Raw genomic sequence first — 22,872 nt, 5'->3', positions numbered from 1 at the left:
GTTCATTTCTGGTATCGTCTGTTCGTTGATGTTCTTTTTGTTGTGTTGCTAGCCACCTGTGGGTTCTGGCGAGTTCTTCCAGTGCAACTGTGCTTCATGCAACTCTGCATGGGACACATAGGTTCTTTAGGTGGTGATCGCTCGCCATCTGTCCATGGATACTCAAGTACGTGGCATGTCTTCCTAGAACTCTCCCTATATATATTGAAGTGCGATGCCATATCTCCTCGATGAAAAAAGAAGTTGCCAAAAAAGACTAGAAAGACACCAGAAGCCCAGAAGGGTGTTGAAGAGAGGGTTTAGAAGGCTAGACTATGGCGAGTGCAAAAGCGATGGCACAGGAGAAGCAAGATCACTTTGTTCTGAAGAGCGGGCATACCATCCCAGCCGTTGGGTTAGGCACTTGGAGGGCCGGCTCAGATACTGCTCACTCCGTTCAGACAGCCATCACCGAGGTATACCAGCATGCCTTTCTCCTGGTTTCTTTGCTTGGGATTCCGCTGTGCTATGATTGTACGGTGACTGTTCTCTGGGAACAGTAGCACTGTCCTAATTCAGAACAATCATGATATCGTGCTACTATAGGATCAAGAAGATAGGGAATTCTAGTTCATGATCACTTCAGCTTCTTGGTCCAGGCATGTGGCCACAGCTACACTAACCAGTAGGATTCTGTAATAATCTGAATATATGGTTTCTGCAGGCTGGATACAGGCATGTGGACACAGCTGCTGAATATGGAATAGAAAAGGAGGTATACAGCAAAGTGATAGTATTATGTTTCTATACTGCCAGCTTACTAGGCCATATGCAGTTAAACATCCTCTGCTAATTTCAGGTCGGCAAAGGACTTAAAGCTGCAATGGAAACTGGAATCAGCAGGAAAGATTTGTTTGTAACGTCAAAAATATGGTATGTGCGCAATCATAGCTCGTCCTTTGATGTACAGTTAAATGTGTAATTTATAGCGAGTTCAAACATGTGAATTTTGATCGATTTTGGCTCCTTTAGGTGCACAAACTTGGTTCCGGACAGGGTGCGGCCAGCATTGGAGAACACACTCAAGGATTTGCAGTTGGATTACATCGATCTTTACCTTGTAAGAAACCAAAACAAATGTCTTTCTGTTTGCACCATTGTTATTCTTATGGCACTTTATTTTGTTAGATCTCGCTACAGTACACATAAGTATGGTGCGTTGTTTTTCGAAAAACAAAAACTGTTACGTACAAAATGAACGCAGATCCATTGGCCGTTCCGACTAAAAGACGGTGCACACAAGCCTCCAGAAGCTGGGGAAGTGCTGGAATTTGACATGGAGAGCGTATGGAAGGAAATGGAAAACCTTGTGAAAGATGGACTAGTCAAGGACATTGGTGTTTGCAACTACACAGTGGCCAAGCTCAACCGGCTGCTACGGTCTGCAAATGTTACACCGGCAGTATGCCAGGTTGCGAACTCTCAGATTTCATAAGTATTACAACATACTGAAATAGTAACTGATTTAACCCTTTATTTACTTAATTTGACAGATGGAGATGCACCCTGGTTGGAAGAACGATAAGATCTTTGAGGCCTGCAAGAAGAACGGAATTCATGTTACTGTATGATATTTTTTGTTCTGAAAAACGAGATGTGGCAGCTGCTCATTTTTGAAACAAAATAGCTTAATGGTGTTCTTGTTTTTCTCATGTTACTTCGCAGGCTTACTCCCCATTGGGTTCTTCAGAGAAGAACCTTGCTCATGACCCGGTTGTCGACAAGGTACACATGTTCAAAAATCAGAAGTAATTAAATATGTGGTTTTTTGGTTGAATCCAAGCTCGGGAAATTACATGTATGACACTAGGACTGTACAGCTCAATTCAACCATTTAACTGCAGGTAGCGAAGAAACTGAACAAAACCCCAGGGCAGGTGCTCATTAAGTGGGCTCTCCAAAGGGGAACAAGTGTTATTCCCAAATCAAGTAAAGATGAGAGGATCAAGGAGAATATTCAGGTGTTTGGATGGGAGATACCAGAAGAGGACTTCCAGGTTCTGTGCAGCATCAAAGATGAGGTGAGGGGTCGCAATACCTGCACTCTTTTTCTTCGACACAACTATTGCCCAAAAAAAGAAAAAAAAAGCGTTTGAATGAAAATTTAGCATTGAATCTGGATCTCTTTTCCTGAGAAATGTAGTCTAGTACTCCCTCCGATACATATTAATTGTCTCAATTTGCCCAAATATGGAAGTATCTATACCTAAAAACGTCCGGATGCATGTAATATTTCGACAATTAATATGAATCGGATGGAGTAATAGAAAACAGTAAACAGGAACTGTAGCAGGGAGATGCCGCAGTTGGTCGATCTACATATCTGCATATGTTTAGACGTTTCTTCAGGGTATCTTGCAGTGCTGGCAGGGTAGACAGAGAAAATGCGGTATTCAGATAGAGCATCATTCGATCTGTTTTGCTGCGGCAGCTAATTCTTGAATACTCATGCTGCGCCTTAAAATACTGCAAAAAAACCTGGCAAGTTAGCAGTAATTAGCTTGCTTAGCTGTCTTTTCATCCGATCTAACGTGACTGAGCCTCGGTGTTGCAGAAGCGTGTCCTGACCGGAGAGGAGCTCTTCGTGAACAAGACCCACGGGCCGTACAAGAGTGCATCCGATATCTGGGATCACGAAAACTAAAGTTCCCCGAGAAAGACGACTGAAATAAAACGGATGCCGAAGAAGTAAAGATTAGGTGCCGGGAAGGAACCAGCATGATCTTTCCATTGCTCTGTAAACGCCGTTGCGTAAAATAATAAAATAAAGAAAAAACGGGACTACGGTTTTTGCCGTGGCCACTTCTTCCTACATGCTTCGTGTGGTTGCATTATTTGATGTTGTATAACAACGTATTAGCTCGCCGCTTTCCTGTCGTTGTTGCGGCGTGAATCCGCACCACCACGGGCACGGCCATGCAAAGCGGCCGAGATTTGGTTCTGCGTTTGGTAGGATCGAAATGTGCTGTCTCCTTCACCAACCATGGTATTGGTATGTATGTATGGACCACTGCAGAAATATGTAGGAATCACATTTAGTTTAAGTGGAACGCAGGCGCTAGTGGATTAGTGGAGATCCGGGTAGCACCACCAACGGAACCGTACGGAGCAAGGACGGGGCCGTATGATTCCTGCACGGTCATGCTGCACGGCGCCCTCAGAGAAATCGGGTTACATGGCAGGCCGAAGGTGGGTCCCAGAGGCAGTGGCACAAGGTTTGACAGACAAGCGGCAGGTGCCCAGCGCCGTGGCTCAGGTTGGCCGAGCCGTGTGGTCCAGGGTCCAGGGAGAGATCGGCTCGGTCCCAAATGGTAGATTGGATCTTGCGGGACGGATGCCGAGGTGGTCGGTGGCTGGCGCCGTGGTTTTGGAACAGATGCGATGCGCCCATGAAGCTTCGCGGCTGCTTCGTCCCCGGCTCCTCCCTCGCACGTGAGCCGTGATGGCGCCATCTGCTGCGTGCTCTTCTCGAGTCGGTCAGGCACGTTTGCGTAGTAGGCCGGTCAAACGCACGAGCTTCGGTGCTCGCGGTTTTGCACGGCAAATGCGATGGCATCCGTGCTCAATCGTCCCGTGGCTCTGGCCACGGAAATTCTCGTCGCAACCGCACTGTGAGTTATTCCGATCTTCACAAAGCATGCGTGTATTTTTTAATCATCAGTTTGATCAACTAAATATGTTTATATTGTATAAAAATCACAATCCCTCCGACCGAAATTACTTATCGCAGTCGACAATTAATGATATGTCTTCTTGTCAGTTGTCACAAACATTTATATTTAGTTAGTTAAATTGATGATTTAGGAGCACGCACAAATCTTGTTTTTTAAAGTTTATACATTTACTTAAGAAAAAGTTAACATATTAAATTCAGATCATTGACGGAGCTTGTTTGTCTTGATTCACCGCCTGTTAAAGAGCTCGTAGCTTCTCCACTTCTTCTCTCTGCAACGCTCGTCCCCTCTCGAGCCCTTCCCATCCCGCAATGTTCTTCAAGTGGCTTTTCATTCGTCCATGAAACTTCTCCTTCACCACCGTTTACCATCTCGTGCATCCCCTACCTATTCTTCTTCCTCCTCCTCCTTCTCCATGAAGCCCACACCATGGATAGGATGCCTCCATGGTGGAGCTTTAGTTCTCACCATGGAGCTCTGCTATAGAGAGAAATGGGTTTGTGGTCACCCAATCCAGGTCATTCCTTGCAAGGTTTTGGGGGTGAGAGACCAATGTTGCAAACATATACAAAATCTATTGCACGCGGAACTTTGATGTTCCGATGGTTGGACACCAAGATTTGAGATTTTAACTAAATCGGGCATCTCGAGGCAATTGATCAGCCGACTCTTAGCGTTGGCATTTCTCAAAGGTCATGACGTGCGGCCGACGCTTAGCGCTGACATTTCTTAAAGGTTGTTCATTTTTGTGACGAGGATGACAAAATAATAGGAGAGACGGTTAAGACCTTTTCTTTCTAAAAAATGACCATGTCGCTGAACATATCTATTAGTGATTCGGGCCAGATTGGCAATATAATGAAAACAAATTATTTTATCTTTTTTATTCGGATGACGTATCCAGTGTAAACTTGCAAACTATTCGCATGGATCATCGGATCTAAAACATGTGGTGCGGATCAAAGATGAAAACCAAAAGATCCAATTAAACACATTTTCACACAACTCACTGTACTTCTCTCACATTTGGTAACGCTTGATTCTCATTTTTAATCGGCACCGCACGTTTTGGATGCAATGATCCACATCAATAGTTTGTGAGTTTGCTGTCATACAACAAAGTTTTGGATCACTCTTTTTTGACTAGGAAAAAAATTTCAAACGAGAACATCCGAAAGTTTGTTGATCCCATTTTTTTTTCCGCAGGTAGCACGACTGTGTCAAGTCTAACTTGGATTTCCTTCTGAGAGAAAAAACAGTACAACTACTGCTGCTGCTGCTCCTTTCTGAAATCTGAAGCACAGTATACTACTGCTTCTTTCTGAAATCCGAGTACATTATAATTGAAGGGGGACACAAAGCACACTACAGTGCCCGTTCCGCGAGGGCACAAGTAGACCATAGAAATAGCCGACGCCGAGCCGACAGCCGCAACGGCACGAGCTCCTTTCTGCCTGTCGTTACATCGAGCAGCACGACTGCACGAGGCAGAGCGCATGAGTGCCGCTGGTGGGTTCCCCGGGGCGCACGGCCAGCTTTTCCCCAGCCGGCTACGCCCAAAAAAGCGCCCAACGCCGCATCTCGCCCCGAAAACCGGTCGGTCCGCCGTCCGTTCTCCGTCAGCGTCCGCGAGATTTTAGCCGGCGTGGCGCGGTCGCAGCTGCCGCGGAGACCTGTCGGGCCGGCTCATGATACTGTAGGTCCGGTGCCAATCGTGCCGCAGGGCGTGCGAATCGGCAATGGTCGGCATGCACGCCGGCCTCGGGTTTCTCAGGAGGAATTCAGTCAGTTCTGGGGCGGCGGCTGCGGGTGTGCAGTGTGCTAGAGCTAAGTTTGGCTGCTGACACAGTGGCGCCTGCTCTGCAGCCTTTCATTTCGGGTGTCGCCTTGCAGGCAGGCAAGTTCCTGACTCGACCTTTTTGACGGGTCTCCGATCCGGGGTTTTGCTGCCGGCCTTTTGACATGGCATGATGACCGCGCCTGCTTGCTTCTTCAGCCTTGTGTTGACAGTTTGGATTAGTTAGACAATTTTGATTCTTTCAAAATACTACGGAAATTCACAAGGATTTCAGCAAAATCTTTTCTCTATGTTATACAGAAACGGGAACCATTTGTGTATTCTGATTGAATGGAAGAACCTGAGAGAAAACTCCGACCCAATTTCCAACGAATCGTCAAAAAGGTGGAACCAATGCCGAGAAACTCATGTGGCACCATTCTCCTGCGAGGAATGTTCTCCGCGGGAATCGTAACCGATAACGGGCTCGAGATTTATCCCTTCTGCCCTCATCGGTGGATTGGATGGCGGGAGGTGGCAAATTTCCTAGCAGCTTCCCCTGCTTGACAGACAATCTCCACGACCGGTCTGCGTATACTGCTAAACCACACGAGTTCGCATTATTGCCCACTAATTCTAACTCTTGATTTGCTGTATTTGGTTTCTTGAATCACCGGTAGTGAAAACTAGTGAGAGGTACCCCAAAAGGAATCTTGGAAAGAGCAAGAAAAGGTTGCCGTAGTTGACAGCTACCTGCAAGTGCAATGGACATGCATCATGTCCATGGTGCCCTTTTTGTCTTGTTCGCACGATGTGGTCGAGGACAATTATGCTACATGTACTCACGTCCAAAATTTGTTGTCCAAATCCCTCCAACTCTATGGCATTTTTAGTTCACGAAATATGGTACTCACTCGGTCCCATATTAAGTAACAAAATATTACATGTATCTAGTCAATTTTTTTGATATAGATATATTCATATTTGATAAATTTGAGTCACGAGACGAAGGGAGTACAACTTTGACACAAGTAAGATGAATTAGGTAAGAGTTGTTTCCTATGTCCACTAAAAGTTGTACCTCTATCTCCCAAAATACAAGACACATAAATTTTGCAGACCATCAAACCATATAAATTTTGACCAAACGTACATTAAAAGTTTAACATCTGCTATACAAAATCTATACCTATGAAAATATATTTGATCTTTTGACCTTGATTTAACACTACATATTCATATCTTTTCTATCTGCCTCACTGCCTGGTTAAACTTTCAAAAACTTAACGGTCCACAAAAGTTACGTCCTATATTTCGAAAGAGAGAGTACAACGTACTTCCGTCGTCCAACAAAGGATGTCTCAATACACTAAGTCATGTCTAAATATATTCAAATTTTGATAAACTTAAGACATTTTTTGTTGGACGGATGGAGTACTACGTTTTGACAAGTTTTAAAGCCATTCTACTTTCGCTAATAAGTGTCCGCATGAGTGATGTGTCTTCAAGGCTGCAAGCTTTTCAATGGGGATATAAACATATTCAATCTATGGTTCCGTACATTGACGATGATTGCATTATCAGGTCCATGACAAAACAATCTCACAAAAATAATTTCGATGTCTAAAGACGAAGCCCCAATATGCATCAACGCATGTACCCATTGCGGTTACTGATTTCCTCACCTACGTAGCTCTATATATAAGACCGGACGGCCCGAGCCGACCCACCCGACTCTCATTACCAAACGAAGACAAACAAACCGCCTCCTTCTCGGCTCCTCCCATTGCTCTGCTCGAACGCGTACGAAGCAGAGCGCCAGGCAGCCTACACTACGCAGGCCAAGAAGAAGCAATCAAGCAAAGCAATGGGGAACAGCCTGCGGTGTTGCCTGGCGTGCATGCTCCCCTGCGGCGCCCTGGACGTCGTCCGCGTCGTCCACCTCAGCGGCCACGTGGACGAGTTCACCTGCCCGCTCATCGCCGCCGACGTCCTCGCCGCGCACCCGAGCCACGCGCTCACCGCTGCGGGCTCCGCGGGAGCCGCCAGGAGGATCGCCATCGTCCCGCCCGACTCCGAGCTCCGCCGCGGCCGGATCTACTTCCTCATCCCCACCACGGCGTGCCCCGCGGCCGCGCCCAAGGCCAAGGCGGCCGCCGAGCTCAAGCGCAACCACAACGGCGCGCGCCCTCCCAGCAAGACGAAGAGGCGCCACGGCCCCGGCCACCACCGCAAGGTGGCCGCGGCGGCGGCGAGCACCGCGGAGCAGGACAACTACCTGAGGGAGCTCCTGTCCGAGAAGCGGGAGGCGGCGGCCGGACACCGGCGGCGGCGCAGCAGCAGCGGCCGCGCCGGCGTGTGGCGGCCGCGGTTGGAGAGCATAGCGGAAGAGCCTTCGGACTAGTGCCATCCGCTCCAATTTTTCGCTTTTCCTTTTGTCCTCTGCGATCTTGCGCTGTGAATATATGGATGGTCGTTGAGGACGCTAGTTTTTGCCTTTTTTGGTTCTCCGTCAGCTCGATCTAGTGAAGCACTGTAAGCTAAGCAGTGAGGATGTTCATTTGGGGCTTGAGCACTATCCTTTTTTTTTTCTTGCTCAAAAGTAGATGGCGAGATTGAAAGGGAAAAATAGATCTTTTTAAGATCCAGGTTGTACAAACAGAATTTAGACTGGGTTCGTTGATTTGTTTATTCGCAATTTTTTTTTTGCGAGTACTGCTTCTTTGTTTTTTTGTCTATTCGCAATCTGTTCGACAGTGTGCTACGCTAGTACTGCTGCTTTGTTTTGGATGCTTGGCTGATTACCCAAAGAGGGTTTAAATTTTAAAGCGATTGACTTTTCATCTGGAGAACTGTATATCCTACGCTCCCAAGTCATGGCATAAAACAGAGGGCAACTTTTTTTTTTATCTGACAGTAAACAGAGGGCAACTTGAGTGTTCTCAGGATTTATGAACAGTGTGTTGGTTCCATTTAGGAGTACTATCCGCGGTTTATTTTGTTTCTTTATACATCGATTGTATTTTCAATTGAAATTTTGTGTCAAGTTTGTTCACTGACATATATGATCTTTGTTTTCATATATTGCAAAACCCTTCTTTTCCTGCTTTCTTAGAAGTTCTAGTTCAAGGCTTCAAACTTTTCGGTGAAACATAAACATACTACTTCCATTTCAAAATATATGGTGTATAACTTACCGAGTTTGCCGGAGTTGTCAGAACGATGACGCAAATGATTGGAAGGATGGAGTCGTGTGATGACACTCTTAAAAATCTTATTGGTTCTTCAATGTAGGATCTCGAGTGAGACCTTTCAGCGGCACGCACTTCCTAAACACTCATGAATGCGGCGACGGGATGGGAAAGCTGAAAGTAACACAGATTGCAACGGTGATGACTAGAGCATGGAAGACGAGAGTCGCAGATTAGATCACAATCTCGAGTTGGCATCTCATCTCATTTTGGGCTACTTAGTCAGGTGGTGGGAGGATCCGAAATAGGTTCCCACAATAACCAGATCAATAACGGGTCTGATATACAAACCCCACTTACTCTTATTGATGGAAACTCGAAATCTTGAGCTTGATTCACGCGACACAACACGAGCAACTCACACTCATGGCATGGCGTGTCGATCGAGTGAGTGAGCACGCATACTTCTCTCCATGTCTCATGCTTCAAGATGGTCAAGCACATAGACACTTAGGGCCTGTTTGGGAGGGCTTCACTTCACTTAAACTCCACTCCACCTCAGCTCCACTTCACCTAAAAATGTGTTTGGCACACAAGCCTGCCCAGACTACCCCTTCCCTTGTTGTTTGCTGTCATTTTTATTGTTTTTTTTTTCACTATCGATAGATTATTATGTACGAGATTGCTTCGTCTGTTGGTGCTATGACCGAATTGATGAACAAGCTTACCTTTCGGAGGATGCGGGAATATGTCGTGGTCCACTCTTATAGCATGGTATAGCACACTTGTATCATGCATAGCACCCGGCTGTCCAATAGATGCGTAAATGAAGCGCATATCAAAATCACAAATAGCCAACACGTTCTGAGATGCAGTGCCCGACCTTCCAATGTATCTCACTTGTTGATCAGCAGGAAGTGATGCACGAATATGAGTACCATCTAGTGCACCGATACAATCCTTGAGGTGAGGATAAGCCCTTTTATCACCTCTAATCCTCTTATGGACAGCACGGAAATTTGGGTCCTTTGGTCTCAAATAATGAGTCACCATCTTTACGACACAATGAAGAACCTCATCAAACTTCCTACTTAATGGTCTCACCTGAGTGCTTGAACCTATTTTGTGTTTTCCGGTTTGATTCACATCCACCAAGAACCCAAAGGAATATCGCGACCGACTCATGACTACTCACATGTACGGATGCGGTTAGACCATATTTTCTCACCAGCAAGTCATGTAGGTCAAAAAAGGCGTGGTTGTTCAAACGCAACATCCTATAGGTCTCTCCAGGTGTTTGTAGTGTCTCCCTCAACCAACCCATCCCGTTGAGAATAGAGGTCCTTGGGTCCGCCTTATCGAGATAGGTTTCAGAATAATTCACAGCAATGTTGGCCGCAGCAAGGTAAATAGCACTCAGAGCTTGAACATGATTATAAACAATCATCTCCTTCTCATCATCATTGCTTCCATCGCTCTCGCTATCCGATGACATCTGTAAGTAACAAGAAATGTACAAATGAACAATATGGACAAAAAGAAATAATATATGAAATAAAAAAAACAATCTGGACAAAAATAAATAATTATGTACAAAAATCTGGACAATGAGATAAAAGAAATGAACAATCTGTAAAAAAATCTGGACAATGAGATGAAAGAAATGAACAATCTGTACAAAAATCTGAACAATGAGATGAAAGAAATGAACAACCTGGACAACATTGCGTAGTAGAAGAAATACATAAGGTTAAAAAAAATATAGACAACAATCTGGAAACAAACAGATAGTCAAACAGATAGATGGCAGAACAATAAAATTTTGCTTCCATGGTCTAGCATACAAAACATAGAGGACAAAGTAGTGCTAGTCAAAATAACTTCAGAATTATTACAGGTTCATAGGCGGCCAAAATAACTTCAGAATTATTACATTCAAATAGCTATCTAACGAGCATATTTTGCCTCGTACTTTCTTTTAAGCCATTCAAAACGAATATCTGGGGTTGGCATGTGGAGGAACATCTCTCTTTGCTCCCTTTTCACAAATAGCTCGGTGGCAATAAAATGCTCATTAGTACCATAAGCTCCACCACATTCGATCACCAAATCCATCATTGTAGCAACGGAACATGTATCATTTCTTGTTGTAAAAGATTCCAACGACGATTGTGTCTTTTCAGCCAAGGCACCAACCTTTTTCATCTCATCTTGCATGACCTGAGATGTCTTCGACTTCTTGGACTTGTCACCCACAACCTTTGCACCTCTCTTTTTCCCTTTTACATTGCTCAAAGACTCATCTAGCTCATCAATGTCAATACCGTCCTCGCCATCAAGATTAACAACATCTTCTACAATGCTTGGTCGGGGCAAGTCTCCCAAGTAGGACACCAATGATCATGTCCATCATTAGTGATATCTTCAAAGATAAGTCTCAGATTGTCCTCATTACGAATACCTTTGTTTTGAAACCTTCCACAACCAGGAATGTCCTATTGAAACAAGTGCATCGATAAGTATCACAAATGAAACAGATTAAATGCAACAAGTACATGTTAATGATAACGAAAACACTTACCACTTTGGCCTTCCTCCACCATTCGACGTCCTGGTTGATGGTTCCCCCTCCCAGCCAGCACCTGTTTGTTCCAACAACAACTTTTTCCATATGTCATACTCGTTCTTCAATTTATCCCATTTATTCTTGATTTGCGTCTTCTTTGACTCAATGCCGGTTTTATCTTTAAACCTCTGGGAAATCTCCTCATATGCAACATTATTCAGGTGGCTATTTGGACGATTTTCACGGTGAACTTGGTCGGCAAACAACTCGGTGATAATTCTAGTATTATCATCATTCCAATTGATGGCGGCCATTCTTCAAATAAACTATCAAATAGAGTTATTCAGTGCACCATCTAATGGGTAAGAAAATGAACACATATATATTTGTATTACCAATCTGGGCATACAACAATTTGGTAATATTTCTACTTGTGATATACGTACAAGACCAAACAAATTCATGCACACAACATACATGAGGGGATGAGAGAAACAGGTAAGAGGAAACAAAAGAACAATGCCTTTACCTTCTAATTCCAGGCGCAATTGATGAAGAAGAAGAATCAGAGGTTGGGAAGAAAGCCTTGTTCACAGCGGCAATGTCCTGGAAAATTGGGGAATAGCAGAGGTTAGGGGTCCTAGAAGTGGGATCGGCGACTAGGGTCTGGTGGAGGGGGACGGCGAAGTTCTTACCTCCGTGGCGGCAACGAATCCCCGTGGCAGCGGAATCACTTGGAGGGGCGGGCGAGCGAGGGCGGCCGGAGAACAAGCTCACCGGAGATGGATCCCGACGAGAGCGCCGGAGATGCGCGCGGCGGCCGGTTCAGCTAGGGTTGGAATCGAGTCGCCATGGGGGAGCTCCTGTCGATGGATGCGAGGGAGATGAGGAGGTGTCGGGCCTGGGGCTGAGGAGATAACGGTTCGGGAATCACTAATGGCATTGGTGGGTAAATTACTCCAAGTTTAGGTGAAGTGGAGTAGGTGAAGCACCTCTTTCTTGACTCCAGTAAAATGAACTACAGAGGTATACTGTTTCAGTCTGTTTCAGTGGTGAAGTTTAGAGCGTTTGGGACAACTTCATATGTTTCAGTGGTGAAGCTGTGAAATAGAACTGTACCAAACATGCGTTTAGAAGACGGTGCAACTCTTCCACCCCTAGCAAGACAAGAGACTAAGCTTTTGCACTCTTGTTACTTCACATAATAGGCCTTTGAGACTTTTCAGAAAAATTGAGTATTTTACATGTAACATATATTGTGAAAGATGTCTGTTACACGCATACAGTTATCAGTGTTGTTAAAAAAAGGGTCGTGACATTTTGGATGGTGAATTACAGGCATGTTCTAGACTTACAGAGCTTGATGGTTTTATCAGAGAAGAAATAATTTGATTGCCAACGCGTCCCACACGCCAAAAGGATTCTGCTCGGAGACGATGTTCACTGCACCAGATTTGCAAATATAACCACGGAGCAATTAGCGCCTCATTTCGGTCAAACGAATCCACAGGTCAAAATCTGTTCTGAGGAGAGCACGGCGCCGCGCGACGGTGAGCAGCGAGCAGCGGATCCGAAACGAAATCCACGACTAGCTTAAGCTTGTCTCACTGAAGCCCGACCGTGCTGATGCCTGGCCAAAGTGGCCCAGTTGTCAGTGTCACGAGCCCCTTCTTCCTTCCTGCATGTGCCAAGAAGCCAAATGTGCCAGGTGCCAAACGTTTGACTCTTCCGTAACGCGCATACATCGGCTGAATGGTCAAATTCTTCTGTTAAAATACATTACAACAACTTTTCACTTGAAAAAAAAGAGAGAATAAAAACGCAGTCAAACTGCGGAAAAATCTTGCCTTATTTCCTACACTATTCCTTCCTACGTTCCTTCCTCTTGCAAGGTGTCATACGAAGGCCGCTGCCATTTTTCACTAGCTGGACCTCCAAAAAAAGTTGCTATGATCAAATGCGACCAGACCTATATATCCACACGGCCACGAGGGCCAAATTAAGACGAATCAATTAATCCTACATTTTGTACCCATTTTCTCGGCACTCGATTTCGATTTTGACCGGCGTTGGTTGAAGTTGAAGTTAAACTCATGTAGTAATTCGGTCAGAACATGAGCGAGTTCCCGAGGAAGAACCTGTCGTCGTCTCTCGGCTCGTCCTTGGCGGCCGCGTAGTACATGGCGTCGTTCCCGTAGTTGAAGTAGGACGGCGGCGCGTTGCCGAACCCGGAAAGCGCGAACGACGACGTCGACCCATCCGTTTGCTGCGTCGTAGGCGCGGCGGCGCCAAACCCGTCGGGACGAAGGCTCGAATGGCCCTGCTGCAGGTATCCGCTCGCGGCCTGCGGCATCGGCATCGGCATCGGCATGGCGGCACGGTAGCGCGCTGCTGCGGCGCTGCCGCGGGCGGCGGGCACGTCGTGGTTGTGCTTGCCCTCGTAGGTGGTGACGACGGCGCGGAGGTCCTGGGACGCGCGCTCCACGTGCTTCCGCACGGGGCACCCGGCCATGGTACACTTATAGTAGCTCCTCGGGTTGGGGTTCCCCTTCACCACCTTCTGCCCGTACTTGCGCCAGCGGTAGCCGTCGTCCAGGATGTCGATGTCACTAATCGTCTGCACCACAACCCTCGGCTCCCTCACCGTCCGGTTCCCGCAAATCGCCATCGCTCCCTCGCCGCCGCCCCTCCATCTCTTGGACTCCGGCTCGTCCACCTCGAACTCTTCGCCACCATTGACGTTGGCATCGTCGTCCCCGTACGACGCGGACGAGTTCTCGGGCGTGCCAGAGAGCGCGTCCGCCGCTGGCACCTCGTTGTTCATGCTAGCTCCTCCTGCTCCTTGCATCGCGTACGACGACAAGGCGCCGGAGCCGGAGCTAGAGCCCCGGCGCGCGTTCTGGAGCGGCTTGGGGTGGTTGTGGGTGCCCTTGTACACGATCTCCGTGACGTGGCCGTCGGGCGCCTGCTCCACCTTCTTCTTCGTGGGGCAGCCGGGGGCCGAGCACTTGTAGTAGCTCCGCGGGTTCTCGCTCCCCTTCATCTGCTTCTGCCCGTACTTGCGCCAGTTGTACCCATCGTCCGATGACCGACGCCCGCTCTGCGCACGGACTCCGGTGCCCGCAGGCGCTGTGCTGTAGCCGCCGCTGGCGACATTGTTTCCGAGCATGTTGTCAGGTGCTGCCTCGAAGTCGAATGGCGTGGTGAAGTCCGCCGGCCTCGTCGTCGTCACGTCCATGCTCACCGTGTCTGATTGGTAGCTCCATGGCTGCTGTTGTTGCTGTGGCTGCTGCTGCTCCCTGTTATAGGAGTCTCCTCCCTACAATAGCAAAGTTATAATGTTAGCATATTTAGACATCCAAATGTACGATTGGTCAAACGAATGGTTTTGACTCAGGCTTAGAGTTGGGGAGCGTTGACTATGGTGCTTAATTTGTATGGCGGTGGTACATGCTTTTTTGGGCCATTATTAAGGTCAGCATCAAAGGTGTCATGAGAAACGTTCAAACAATGTATAAAAAGAGATGGCTTGTGAGATATGGATATGCTTTATGTACGATTGTTGTTGGCATAAATGCATGTGAAGACAAAGTCACGAATCGTACCGATCAAGCCAGTATGACCTCAGAGAAAGAAAAAACAATGCATGCATAGACGTCGTTGAACTGCAACTATCGGGGGTACCACTGGTAAGTGGGCCCTCTATAATCAAAGCCAGAGTAGCCCGGTCTATCTCGTTTGCACACACGTCGTTCTCTTAAGCTTTGCATGCACATAAATCCAACAGATAAATTAATCTCACCAGTTGAGCCATCGGCATGGACGACTGAAGGAAGGAGGCCGGCGCCGTCGACGTGGTTCCGGACATCGGCGCCGTCGTCTGGAACGTGAACCCAGAGTAGCGCTGCTGGTCGTCCTGCTTGACGCTTCCCTGCAGGCCGCTGTTGTCGTTCTCCTGCGTCCCCATCCAGTTGAACGGCTGCGAGGGGAATGCGCCCGTCGTCGGCGATGGGAATAACTGAAACACACACACTTCTGTCAGCTTCCACTTTCGAGGATGATGATAACGCAGCACGCATAAGCGATGCATGGATCTCTGTGCTTACACTGGGGGTTAGGAGGACCGGCGAGTCGAGGAAGCCGGCGGACATGTTGAAGTATGACGACGGCGACGGCGGCGGGAGGGAGGACGGCGGCGTCATGGCCATGAACTCCAACGAGGACAGCCCGGTCCTTCCTCTGCTTCTAAATCCAGCAGAACCGTGGAACGGGTTCTCGAAGGCGAGCGCGACGGATCCTGAGTTGGCCAGCGCAGCTTGCGGTCACCGGACACCGGAGTTGAGGAAGGCTAGGGAGCGCGCGCAGGCAGAATATGAAGGCAGGAATCCGACGGCGATCGATGGTTCTCCAAGACAGCACCTGTCTGGGCTTATATAGAGGTTTGAATATTTGACCTTTGACTGGTCAAAGCCCGGTGCCTTTGACTGGCGGCTGCGACCCGCATGCTAGTAGTCGACCCACCAATGGGAGCGCGTCTGGTCGCGCACGTGGCAGGAGGTGGGGCTGCTTTGGAGGAGGTGATGCAGGGGGCGGGTATGGTTTTCGGTGCACGGAGGGGAGTGACGGCCGCGGATCGTTTCTCTGACTGGTTCCGAACTTCCGATCGATGGGGGTCATGGGCTGAGCCAACCAGAAATGCGCTCGTTTCATTAGTTATTACACCAAGTCTTGTCGATACAGTGACCTTGTGGCGAGTAGGAGACCTTGCCTTGCGAATTAATTGAAAGACATGGTGATGCACTGATTGTTGGTTTTGCTTGGGTAGCTTAACCAAGCTTTCGAGTAATCCAGGGTTGTTTACTTACGTACTAAAAGTTTTGCATCATCAAACAAAAACAATGGCTTTTCCATCGGATGTACCGGCAATGGCGAGGAGTGAGGTGCAAAGAGTTTGATGGCCGCCGTTGACGGCGGCAAAGAGTTCATTTTGGTGTGCCAGACAGGTAATGAGCGCCCCGTCAATCTTAGAGAAAGGCCTGACTGAAACACTGCAGCAACCCAACTTCTTTTTGGAAGGGGGTAAGGACCACCGATCTATTGATAACCATCGGTAGCAGTACAAAGAGACCTAAAATAACAAAAAAAAAATACAAGTAAGTTTTTGGACCATCGAGCGACGGCAACAAACACTAAAATAAAGCCGAAGGAGGGCCACTGTTCTTGCCCCTCCATCACCGGAGCCGGACAAAACTTGACAAATGATTGCTTGTGCTAGTGGATGGCGGAGCAGTCATCGTGCTAAGGTTCCAAAGGACGAACGCATCAGAGCCGCAACCATCGCCAAACATGACAACCGTAGATCAGAAGAGCCAAGCCTGACACCACACAAAAAACACGAAAGCCGATTTGTTGGAAACCCAAAAGGCCGGCCGGATCCCAAAGGATTCCCTAGAAACACAACTCCACGCCAGGCGTAATGCCCAATGATCTGACTCCAAACTCCGGCCCGTCGATGCTCCTGCATGGAAGAACATCGAACTGAGGCAGGCTGCATGACCTTTATTCCCATCACCGCCGATGCCCATACACCGGAGATGAAGAACATGAAGGCCTACACGGACTGGTCATCAGATCCTAGGTTCCCCCACGCTCCAGGCACCATAGCGGCTGGCAAAGAGCAGGGATACCAGCGTTGGCGGCACTAGCAAGAAGATCGCCTCGTACAGGAGCCCTAGGAAAAAACAGTTGGTAAGATGTTTGGTTGGTGCTCCCAACCAGCCATGCCAAAAAATTGACAGCCTATGATTACTTAGTACAAAGTTAATTTGTACTCACTCCCTTTCATAATTCTTGCCTCAAATTTGCCCCAAAAAAAAATGTATCTATTTCTAAAAAGCGTCTAGATATATGTAATATTTCGACAAGAATTATGAAACGGAGGAAGTACTAAATACAAGACACTTATTATGTATTGGGGGGTACAAAAGAACTTTTTGAAAATTTAAATCCTCTTGGCCCTTCTCTGTACAGAGGGAGAAGGATGCACGAGAGTAGAGAGAGAGGGTGTCACGTTGTAATGCGCCTGACAGAACGTCGGCCCGCTGTAGCTCTTCGCCTACTCAGCCAAATGCCAATGCTTGAATTTCTACTCGCGTAAAAATGTCCCATGATTTTTAAACCAATTGACTGGTTCCATGTACGACAGAACAGATTGACAAATTTACACACCGGTCGTATATGCGCTCGAACTGCATATTCAACGGCAGTGGAGGTCACACGCGGGTTATTAATTCTAGATGGAGCGCTGCAGGTAAAGTGGAGCTATGGCGATCACCGATTTGATTGACCTCTTCTTCGGTTAAAGCCCAAGTGAATGCTATGCGACTTACGGCAATCTATAATCTGAATTCATAAGACTTAGGTTTTGGCTTGGAGCCCCTGAAAATGGGCCCGGCATCAAAATGTCACGAGTGAAGTAGCTACAACCGCAGAGACTCTGAAGACTGAAGAGCAACGTGATTTTGGCATGCCTGGAGAGGTTTAAAATTCAATGGGTCTGATCGACCCCCACCGTGCCGGCAGAGCAATTGTGACTAGTAAAAACTTTCCGGGAAACAGCCTCCCGGGGGGAAACAGAAAAGCGCGAGCTACAGTATACTGTTCTTCGCTTCTTTGCTTCACATTTTACAGGGATACAGAAGAGACAAGAAGATAGAGAGAAAGAAGATGCTGTTCTCGTGTCAAAATGTTTGAACCAATCGAGAAGTTCTCAGCGAGGAGAACTAGTCCTGATGGTCCTTAGCTTCCCGCTACGGCTACTCTTTTTTTCTTTTGAGGGGGACTACGGCTACTCTTGTGCCATTGATTTTGTGACGCAGTTGGATTGAGAAATAAGGCCATGGCTTTCATTGACTCGGCTGAAGATGTGTTCGTTTCCTCTGCATCACTTCAAAATGGTGAAAACAGGATTGACGGTGCGGAAGCTGTCAAACGTACGTACGTAGAGTGTCCCGGGACGAAGAGCTTGATGTTGAATCTGGAAGCCAAATGGTGAATTGGTCAGCGGATTCTCAGATTTGTGATTGGTGAGCAAGAAATGGGCTAACACAAGCAACAGACGTTTGACAGGGTTAAACAGGCTGAGATCACAAGGTTACTATAACTGTTTGCGAGTACTGAGCTGAGCAGTCTGACAGCAGCAACGAATACTGATGTTAGCCATGAACTCATCAACCAAATACTGGAAATCACCACCCCATTCCACCACAAAAGCAAGTGCATCGCATGAAATCTAACAGAAATTACACAACAGAGCAGAACGGAATACTCTACATCTTTAAAAATTCAGCCGTGGGTGAGGAGCCGTGTATTGTAATTTTGCTTTACAACAAATATACAGGTCCATCTGGATGGACTGAGTAGACTCGTGATAATTGCCTTGTTGAGTCACCGCATGCTACGATCCATCTTCACCTTCTCTGTGTAGGACAGATGGAGCAGGCGCCTTCATCACCATGTCACCTTTTGTCGGTGAGCCACCGATAGGGGTTGCACCGTTGGACCTCCGTGGAGCTGATGGACTCTCCAGAATGAAAATTGACTGACTAGCGGTGCTACTCCTGTAGGGCGAAGCTGGAGTTGACTTGAAAAGAGGCAAGCCATCTTCACGAGGCAATGGTGATATTACACGCTGACTTTCCTCAGTTGCTTGCCCTCTGTATGACCTGTCCTCTGCAATATCATAATAATCAGCAGTTCTCACCTCCTGAGCAAGAGAACATGAACAGCAGCACAACCACTGGAAACAATCTGTGACGTCGGGGTTGCGGCAACAGAAGTTGTTCCCAGGGAGGTTGAATCTCTTCCTCATCTGTATTCTCCAAAAGCCACCATACAGTAAACCGAGAAAGCAAAGCACGACACCAGTGAACCCTAGTGCTTCTCGCAAGTTTTCATTGTTAATATTGACAGCTGCCAGGTTGAAGATAAAGAACGGAGCTAGGCAAAAGAGCAGAAATGTTGCAATATGGACATACATGTTACCAAATCCAAGCCTCTGAACATTCCACCCAAAGACACAGCAACTGCAGAAAATTGACAAGTAGGCAATAGTTATACTGTCCCAGAACTCCATTAGTCCACCGACCCACTCAGGTCTACTCTCAACGAAACGGCGCTCTTCGCTATGAAGAAAAGAGTATCTCTTTTCAAGCGACTTCCGTGAAGTTGCTGGCCTGGTGCCTTCAGTTGAGGTGACCTCAAACTGAGCTTCTGGGTCACCTTCTCTCATCTCCGCATCATAATCCTTCCCAAGAGGACTGACAATATTATACACACTAGCAAAAGCCACAGCCCCAATTGCAATAGAAATAGTCACACCAACACCGAGAGGAGGCCTTTCAGATCTGCGATATCCTATGTTGAGACCACACAAGGCATACTGGGCAAAGCAGTTCAAATTAAGAAGGACCACAACCACCATCATGTGCATCCACTCATTAGGCTTATATGTCCCATTTTTGCAGTATATTTTCCTAAGCCTTAAAATGTCCATTTGGTCCCATCGACACAAAAGCACAAAGTTATAGATCCTCATTGGGTGTTGATATAGGCACATGAGTGTGAATAATGCATTCAGAATTTGATTGTTCACTTCAAACCAGGTGTCTCTTTGTGATTTGCTAGGCAAAGCATGATTCAGCATTCCAGTCATAACAAGGAAGAGTATTGCACCAGATACAGCAACACAAACAATCCATACAAAAAGGGCCATGTTTAGAGGCTGCCTTATCCAATCCTTGCCCATTGCCCACAAATGACCCCAGTTAATTTTCCTGATCAATTGGAAATGCTCATGACTATCATGGTGGTCAGAATGGATAGAGCGTGAAAAATCATCACGTTCAAGTGCGAGCTGTCGAAATTTGACTGAAGGGGAAGGACCCAACTTCCTTAAGTGGGAACCGCTAGAAAAGCGATTCATGAAGTTCAGAAACCCACTCGACTGATTTCCCGGCTGTGGAACACCCTGAGTGGAAGGAGTATTGATAACTGTGGCTCTTGGATCATTATCTGATGTTGTTGACTCTATTTGTTGAATATCAGGTTTGAGGTTTCCATTACCATTAAGGGCCATTTTGTTCAGCAGGAGTCTTCAAATAATATGAGCAATCTCAACCTCTTTCGAGCCTTCTTTCAAAGATAGAGCAACCTTAACTTTCAGACTTAAATTGTCATGTTCCACAGGAATGGCTGTTGCATTGCGTGTTTATGTATATGGACATACATACTATTGGCTACTAAGTTCTGCATAAACAGAAACAGATCAGAAAGAAAAAGCAATCGATTAATACTCAAAATTAGATAAGTTGGTTCAAACTCATTTTTATGGATGCATGAATAACAGAAAGTAAGATTTGTGAAACTACGGAAGAAGGGGCAATGAAGTAGAAAACATGTCATATAATGTACTCCCTTCATGGCTTCATTCAGAAACAAATGATGCACACAGTTTCCGAGAGTTAACTTTGACCAACAAATAGTCCAACTATACGTGGATTATCTTACAAAAGCGGTACCACTGAAAATGATTTTTAATACAAATCCAATGATATCAAATTTGCATCAAGTAATCCGCATATTTACGAATGAATTCTTGATCAAAAATAAATCTTGGGAAGTGTGTGCACCTTATATTTCTGGACCAGAAGAGTATATAAGCTTGTGGATATAGGAAACATGAATAAAACTTAAGATGGACATGAATAAGGAAAGCACATCCCTAGCTGGAAACAACAAAATTACAAAATGATCTCCGAGCTGCACCGTTTATTTTTGTAAGTTGTTATCCAGGTAAAAGTAGTTTATTTCCGTCTAACGATGTGACACTCTCAAGATTTCGTCCCGTTTCAATTTTGGAGCTATTCTGGAAATAATACTCTGATAACTTCTACACAAGCATCTTAAATAAACAATCCTCCAGTCACTTCTACTTGTAAATGCATCAAAAAGGGGGATAAAACTGAAAACATGCTCTTGTAGAATAAGGCTCAACTACCATCAGTACAACCATAGCCCAGCCGTGAAACCTTCAATAAATCCAAGCTGCTTAAGAACATATATTTCTGTGCTAGCACTAGCAGTGTAAATTCGTCAAGTGCCAAGGAGTAAACACGCATAGCAAGTAGGCAAGTACTAGTATACTACGGAGTACACCACTAAATCGGCTGCCAATAGAGTTCAACCAGGACGAATAATACGCCATATACAAGCATTAACCAACTACCACGCAAAATCTATCCTATAAACAGGCACCACAATCTGCGAGCACAACCTACGTACCCCTCAACAGAAGTAGAGAACCAAGATTACTGCTAGGGATGGAGCGGAAATCCTTGGAACGGACAAACGCGAGGGAATCAAGTCAAAAGGAACGACGCGTTCAGTTCATCCAGATCCCGCTGGAGGAGCGGAGCACAAGAGGAGGGGGGGAGCTCTCACCTGACGCGCAAACGGAGGGCGGGCGAGATTCTTTCCTTCCTCCTTCTTCCTCCTTCCTCCGCCGCCACGGCTGTGTGTGCTGCTAGGCTGGGAGAGACAGCGAGGAAAGCTTTGGTAGGCTGGATGGGCAGCAGAGGAAACAGGAAAGCTTTGGTTTCCAGCATCGCAGTTCGCAGGGAGGAGCGTTTGCTGAGGAGTGGGCCCCCCGTGGTGTGCGGATGGGGTAGCTCAGCTGGGCTTGGGCGCCTCGGAAGGGTCAACAAGTCAACGTATCCGAGTCAATGGCTCCGTGGCACGGCGATGGGGCGGATGCAGCCATGCAGGCAGCAGCGATTTTAGCTGTCATCGTCTCACCGGTTCCATTGTAGGGAAAAAGGAGGGTGTAAAAAAGACTATGTTGTGGGAACCAATAACGTAAGTTCGTTTTGCTGCAGAATTTTCTCAGCTAAACTACTGGTACGAGTGTCATTTCCACGCTGCCTTGTCTCTTTCTCTCTAAATCAAGCTTAACTACTCCGTATATGGCTTTTCTTTTAGGGCACTATATGGATTTTTTTAGGGGGTTGCTTGCTCTACAGATTTTTGTTTTTTAGAACAGCTTGCTATACAGATTAGGAATAACGTTCAACCCCTAATATTCTAAAGGCCGCAACACCAAAAGGTTTGATGAGCCCATGAAGCATAGCTCAGCTGGCCCATAGAAAAAAAAAACAGGCTCGCACAGAAACAGAATCGTCGTTTGTTTCTTGGGCTGGCAAATTCATCGCTACTGCTACGCTGCAGAACGCATGCAGCAACGGATCGATCGATTGTTTCTTCTCCGTGACATTTTTCACGTATTTTGACTACGAAAAGTAGTTCGCTACGGGAAAGGTACACACGTTGGAGTGGATATGTGCGCCCGTGCAGATTCATTAGGCCGCCCATTTTGACAGTAACCTGCTATATAAGTAACCTGACTTATATAGCAGCATTCTCATCGTACATTAACGAATATGTACCTGACTTATGGTCGTGGCGAAGTGCCTGCTAGGAGCACATGATTTCCAGGTGAAGACTGAAGAGTACAATCAGAAACATTGTTAAAAGTGTCCCTCTTATGCGTGTAAATTTTCATGAAAAATA

General features: G+C 46.6%; 5 protein-coding genes across 6 annotated transcripts; 2 read left to right on the top strand and 3 right to left on the bottom strand.

Moving 5' to 3' along the window:
* Positions 1–86: 86 nt before the first annotated feature.
* Positions 87–2,851, top strand: LOC100825600 (aldose reductase). Its single transcript, XM_003568205.3, has 9 exons — positions 87–455; positions 704–754; positions 839–912; positions 1,012–1,099; positions 1,244–1,450; positions 1,533–1,604; positions 1,705–1,764; positions 1,884–2,060; positions 2,594–2,851. Exons 1-9 carry the CDS (start codon positions 315–317, stop codon positions 2,681–2,683), a joined length of 960 nt encoding a protein of 319 aa, XP_003568253.1. The 5' UTR covers positions 87–314; the 3' UTR covers positions 2,684–2,851.
* A 4,174-nt stretch (positions 2,852–7,025) lies between these two features.
* On the top strand, positions 7,026–8,276 carry LOC100825294. The gene has a single exon (XM_003568204.3). It carries the CDS (start codon positions 7,358–7,360, stop codon positions 7,892–7,894), a length of 537 nt encoding a protein of 178 aa, XP_003568252.1. The 5' UTR covers positions 7,026–7,357; the 3' UTR covers positions 7,895–8,276.
* Positions 8,277–10,551: 2,275 nt separating this feature from the next.
* Positions 10,552–12,117, bottom strand: LOC112271046 (L10-interacting MYB domain-containing protein-like). Of its 2 annotated transcripts, XR_002963834.1 has the most exons (4): positions 11,943–12,117; positions 11,777–11,853; positions 11,263–11,573; positions 10,552–11,176 (listed from the first exon to the last, which is right to left on the bottom strand). XR_002963834.1 is itself a non-coding variant. In XM_024459951.1 (2 exons), the coding sequence occupies exons 1-2, from the start codon at positions 11,559–11,561 to the stop codon at positions 11,119–11,121; spliced, it is 357 nt and encodes a 118-aa protein (XP_024315719.1). In that variant the 5' UTR covers positions 11,562–11,784; the 3' UTR covers positions 10,552–11,118. The 2 variants fall into 2 exon arrangements, 1 of the variants encoding a protein (XP_024315719.1); XM_024459951.1 differs by lacking the exon at positions 11,943–12,117 and having other exon boundaries at positions 11,263–11,784.
* Positions 12,118–12,973: 856 nt separating this feature from the next.
* Positions 12,974–15,640, bottom strand: LOC100846086 (WRKY transcription factor WRKY24). The gene is made up of 3 exons (XM_010232966.3): positions 15,354–15,640; positions 15,050–15,265; positions 12,974–14,566 (listed from the first exon to the last, which is right to left on the bottom strand). The coding sequence occupies exons 1-3, from the start codon at positions 15,453–15,455 to the stop codon at positions 13,355–13,357; spliced, it is 1,530 nt and encodes a 509-aa protein (XP_010231268.1). The 5' UTR covers positions 15,456–15,640; the 3' UTR covers positions 12,974–13,354.
* Positions 15,641–18,483: 2,843 nt separating this feature from the next.
* Positions 18,484–21,949, bottom strand: LOC100824987. Its single transcript, XM_003568203.4, has 2 exons — positions 21,748–21,949; positions 18,484–20,553 (listed from the first exon to the last, which is right to left on the bottom strand). The coding sequence occupies exon 2, from the start codon at positions 20,381–20,383 to the stop codon at positions 18,704–18,706; it is 1,680 nt and encodes a 559-aa protein (XP_003568251.1). The 5' UTR covers positions 20,384–20,553; positions 21,748–21,949; the 3' UTR covers positions 18,484–18,703.
* Positions 21,950–22,872: the final 923 nt, after the last annotated feature.

Source organism: Brachypodium distachyon, chromosome 2, assembly GCF_000005505.3.
Source record: "Brachypodium distachyon strain Bd21 chromosome 2, Brachypodium_distachyon_v3.0, whole genome shotgun sequence".
Taxonomy (NCBI): Eukaryota; Viridiplantae; Streptophyta; class Magnoliopsida; order Poales; family Poaceae; genus Brachypodium; species Brachypodium distachyon.
Note: the sequence above shows the minus strand (reverse complement) of the source record. Positions and strands in the feature narration are given on the sequence as shown.

Bases quoted from the DNA above. Each gene is read 5' to 3' on its own strand.
- LOC100825600 (XM_003568205.3), top strand. From the start codon at position 315: ATGGCGAGTGCAAAAGCGATGGCACAGGAGAAGCAAGATCACTTTGTT. The intron at 1,451-1,532 runs GTTGCGAACTCT...TTAATTTGACAG, and splicing joins TTACACCGGCAGTATGCCAG to ATGGAGATGCACCCTGGTTG. The intron at 2,061-2,593 runs GTGAGGGGTCGC...TCGGTGTTGCAG, and splicing joins TGTGCAGCATCAAAGATGAG to AAGCGTGTCCTGACCGGAGA.
- LOC100825294 (XM_003568204.3), top strand. From the start codon at position 7,358: ATGGGGAACAGCCTGCGGTGTTGCCTGGCGTGCATGCTCCCCTGCGGC.
- LOC112271046 (XM_024459951.1), bottom strand. From the start codon at position 11,561: ATGGCCGCCATCAATTGGAATGATGATAATACTAGAATTATCACCGAG. The intron at 11,177-11,262 runs GTAAGTGTTTTC...TTGTTTCAATAG, and splicing joins GGTGGAGGAAGGCCAAAGTG to GACATTCCTGGTTGTGGAAG.
- LOC100846086 (XM_010232966.3), bottom strand. From the start codon at position 15,455: ATGGCCATGACGCCGCCGTCCTCCCTCCCGCCGCCGTCGCCGTCGTCA. The intron at 15,266-15,353 runs GTAAGCACAGAG...TGTGTGTTTCAG, and splicing joins CGGTCCTCCTAACCCCCAGT to TTATTCCCATCGCCGACGAC. The intron at 14,567-15,049 runs GTGAGATTAATT...TTGCTATTGTAG, and splicing joins CCATGCCGATGGCTCAACTG to GGAGGAGACTCCTATAACAG.
- LOC100824987 (XM_003568203.4), bottom strand. From the start codon at position 20,383: ATGGCCCTTAATGGTAATGGAAACCTCAAACCTGATATTCAACAAATA.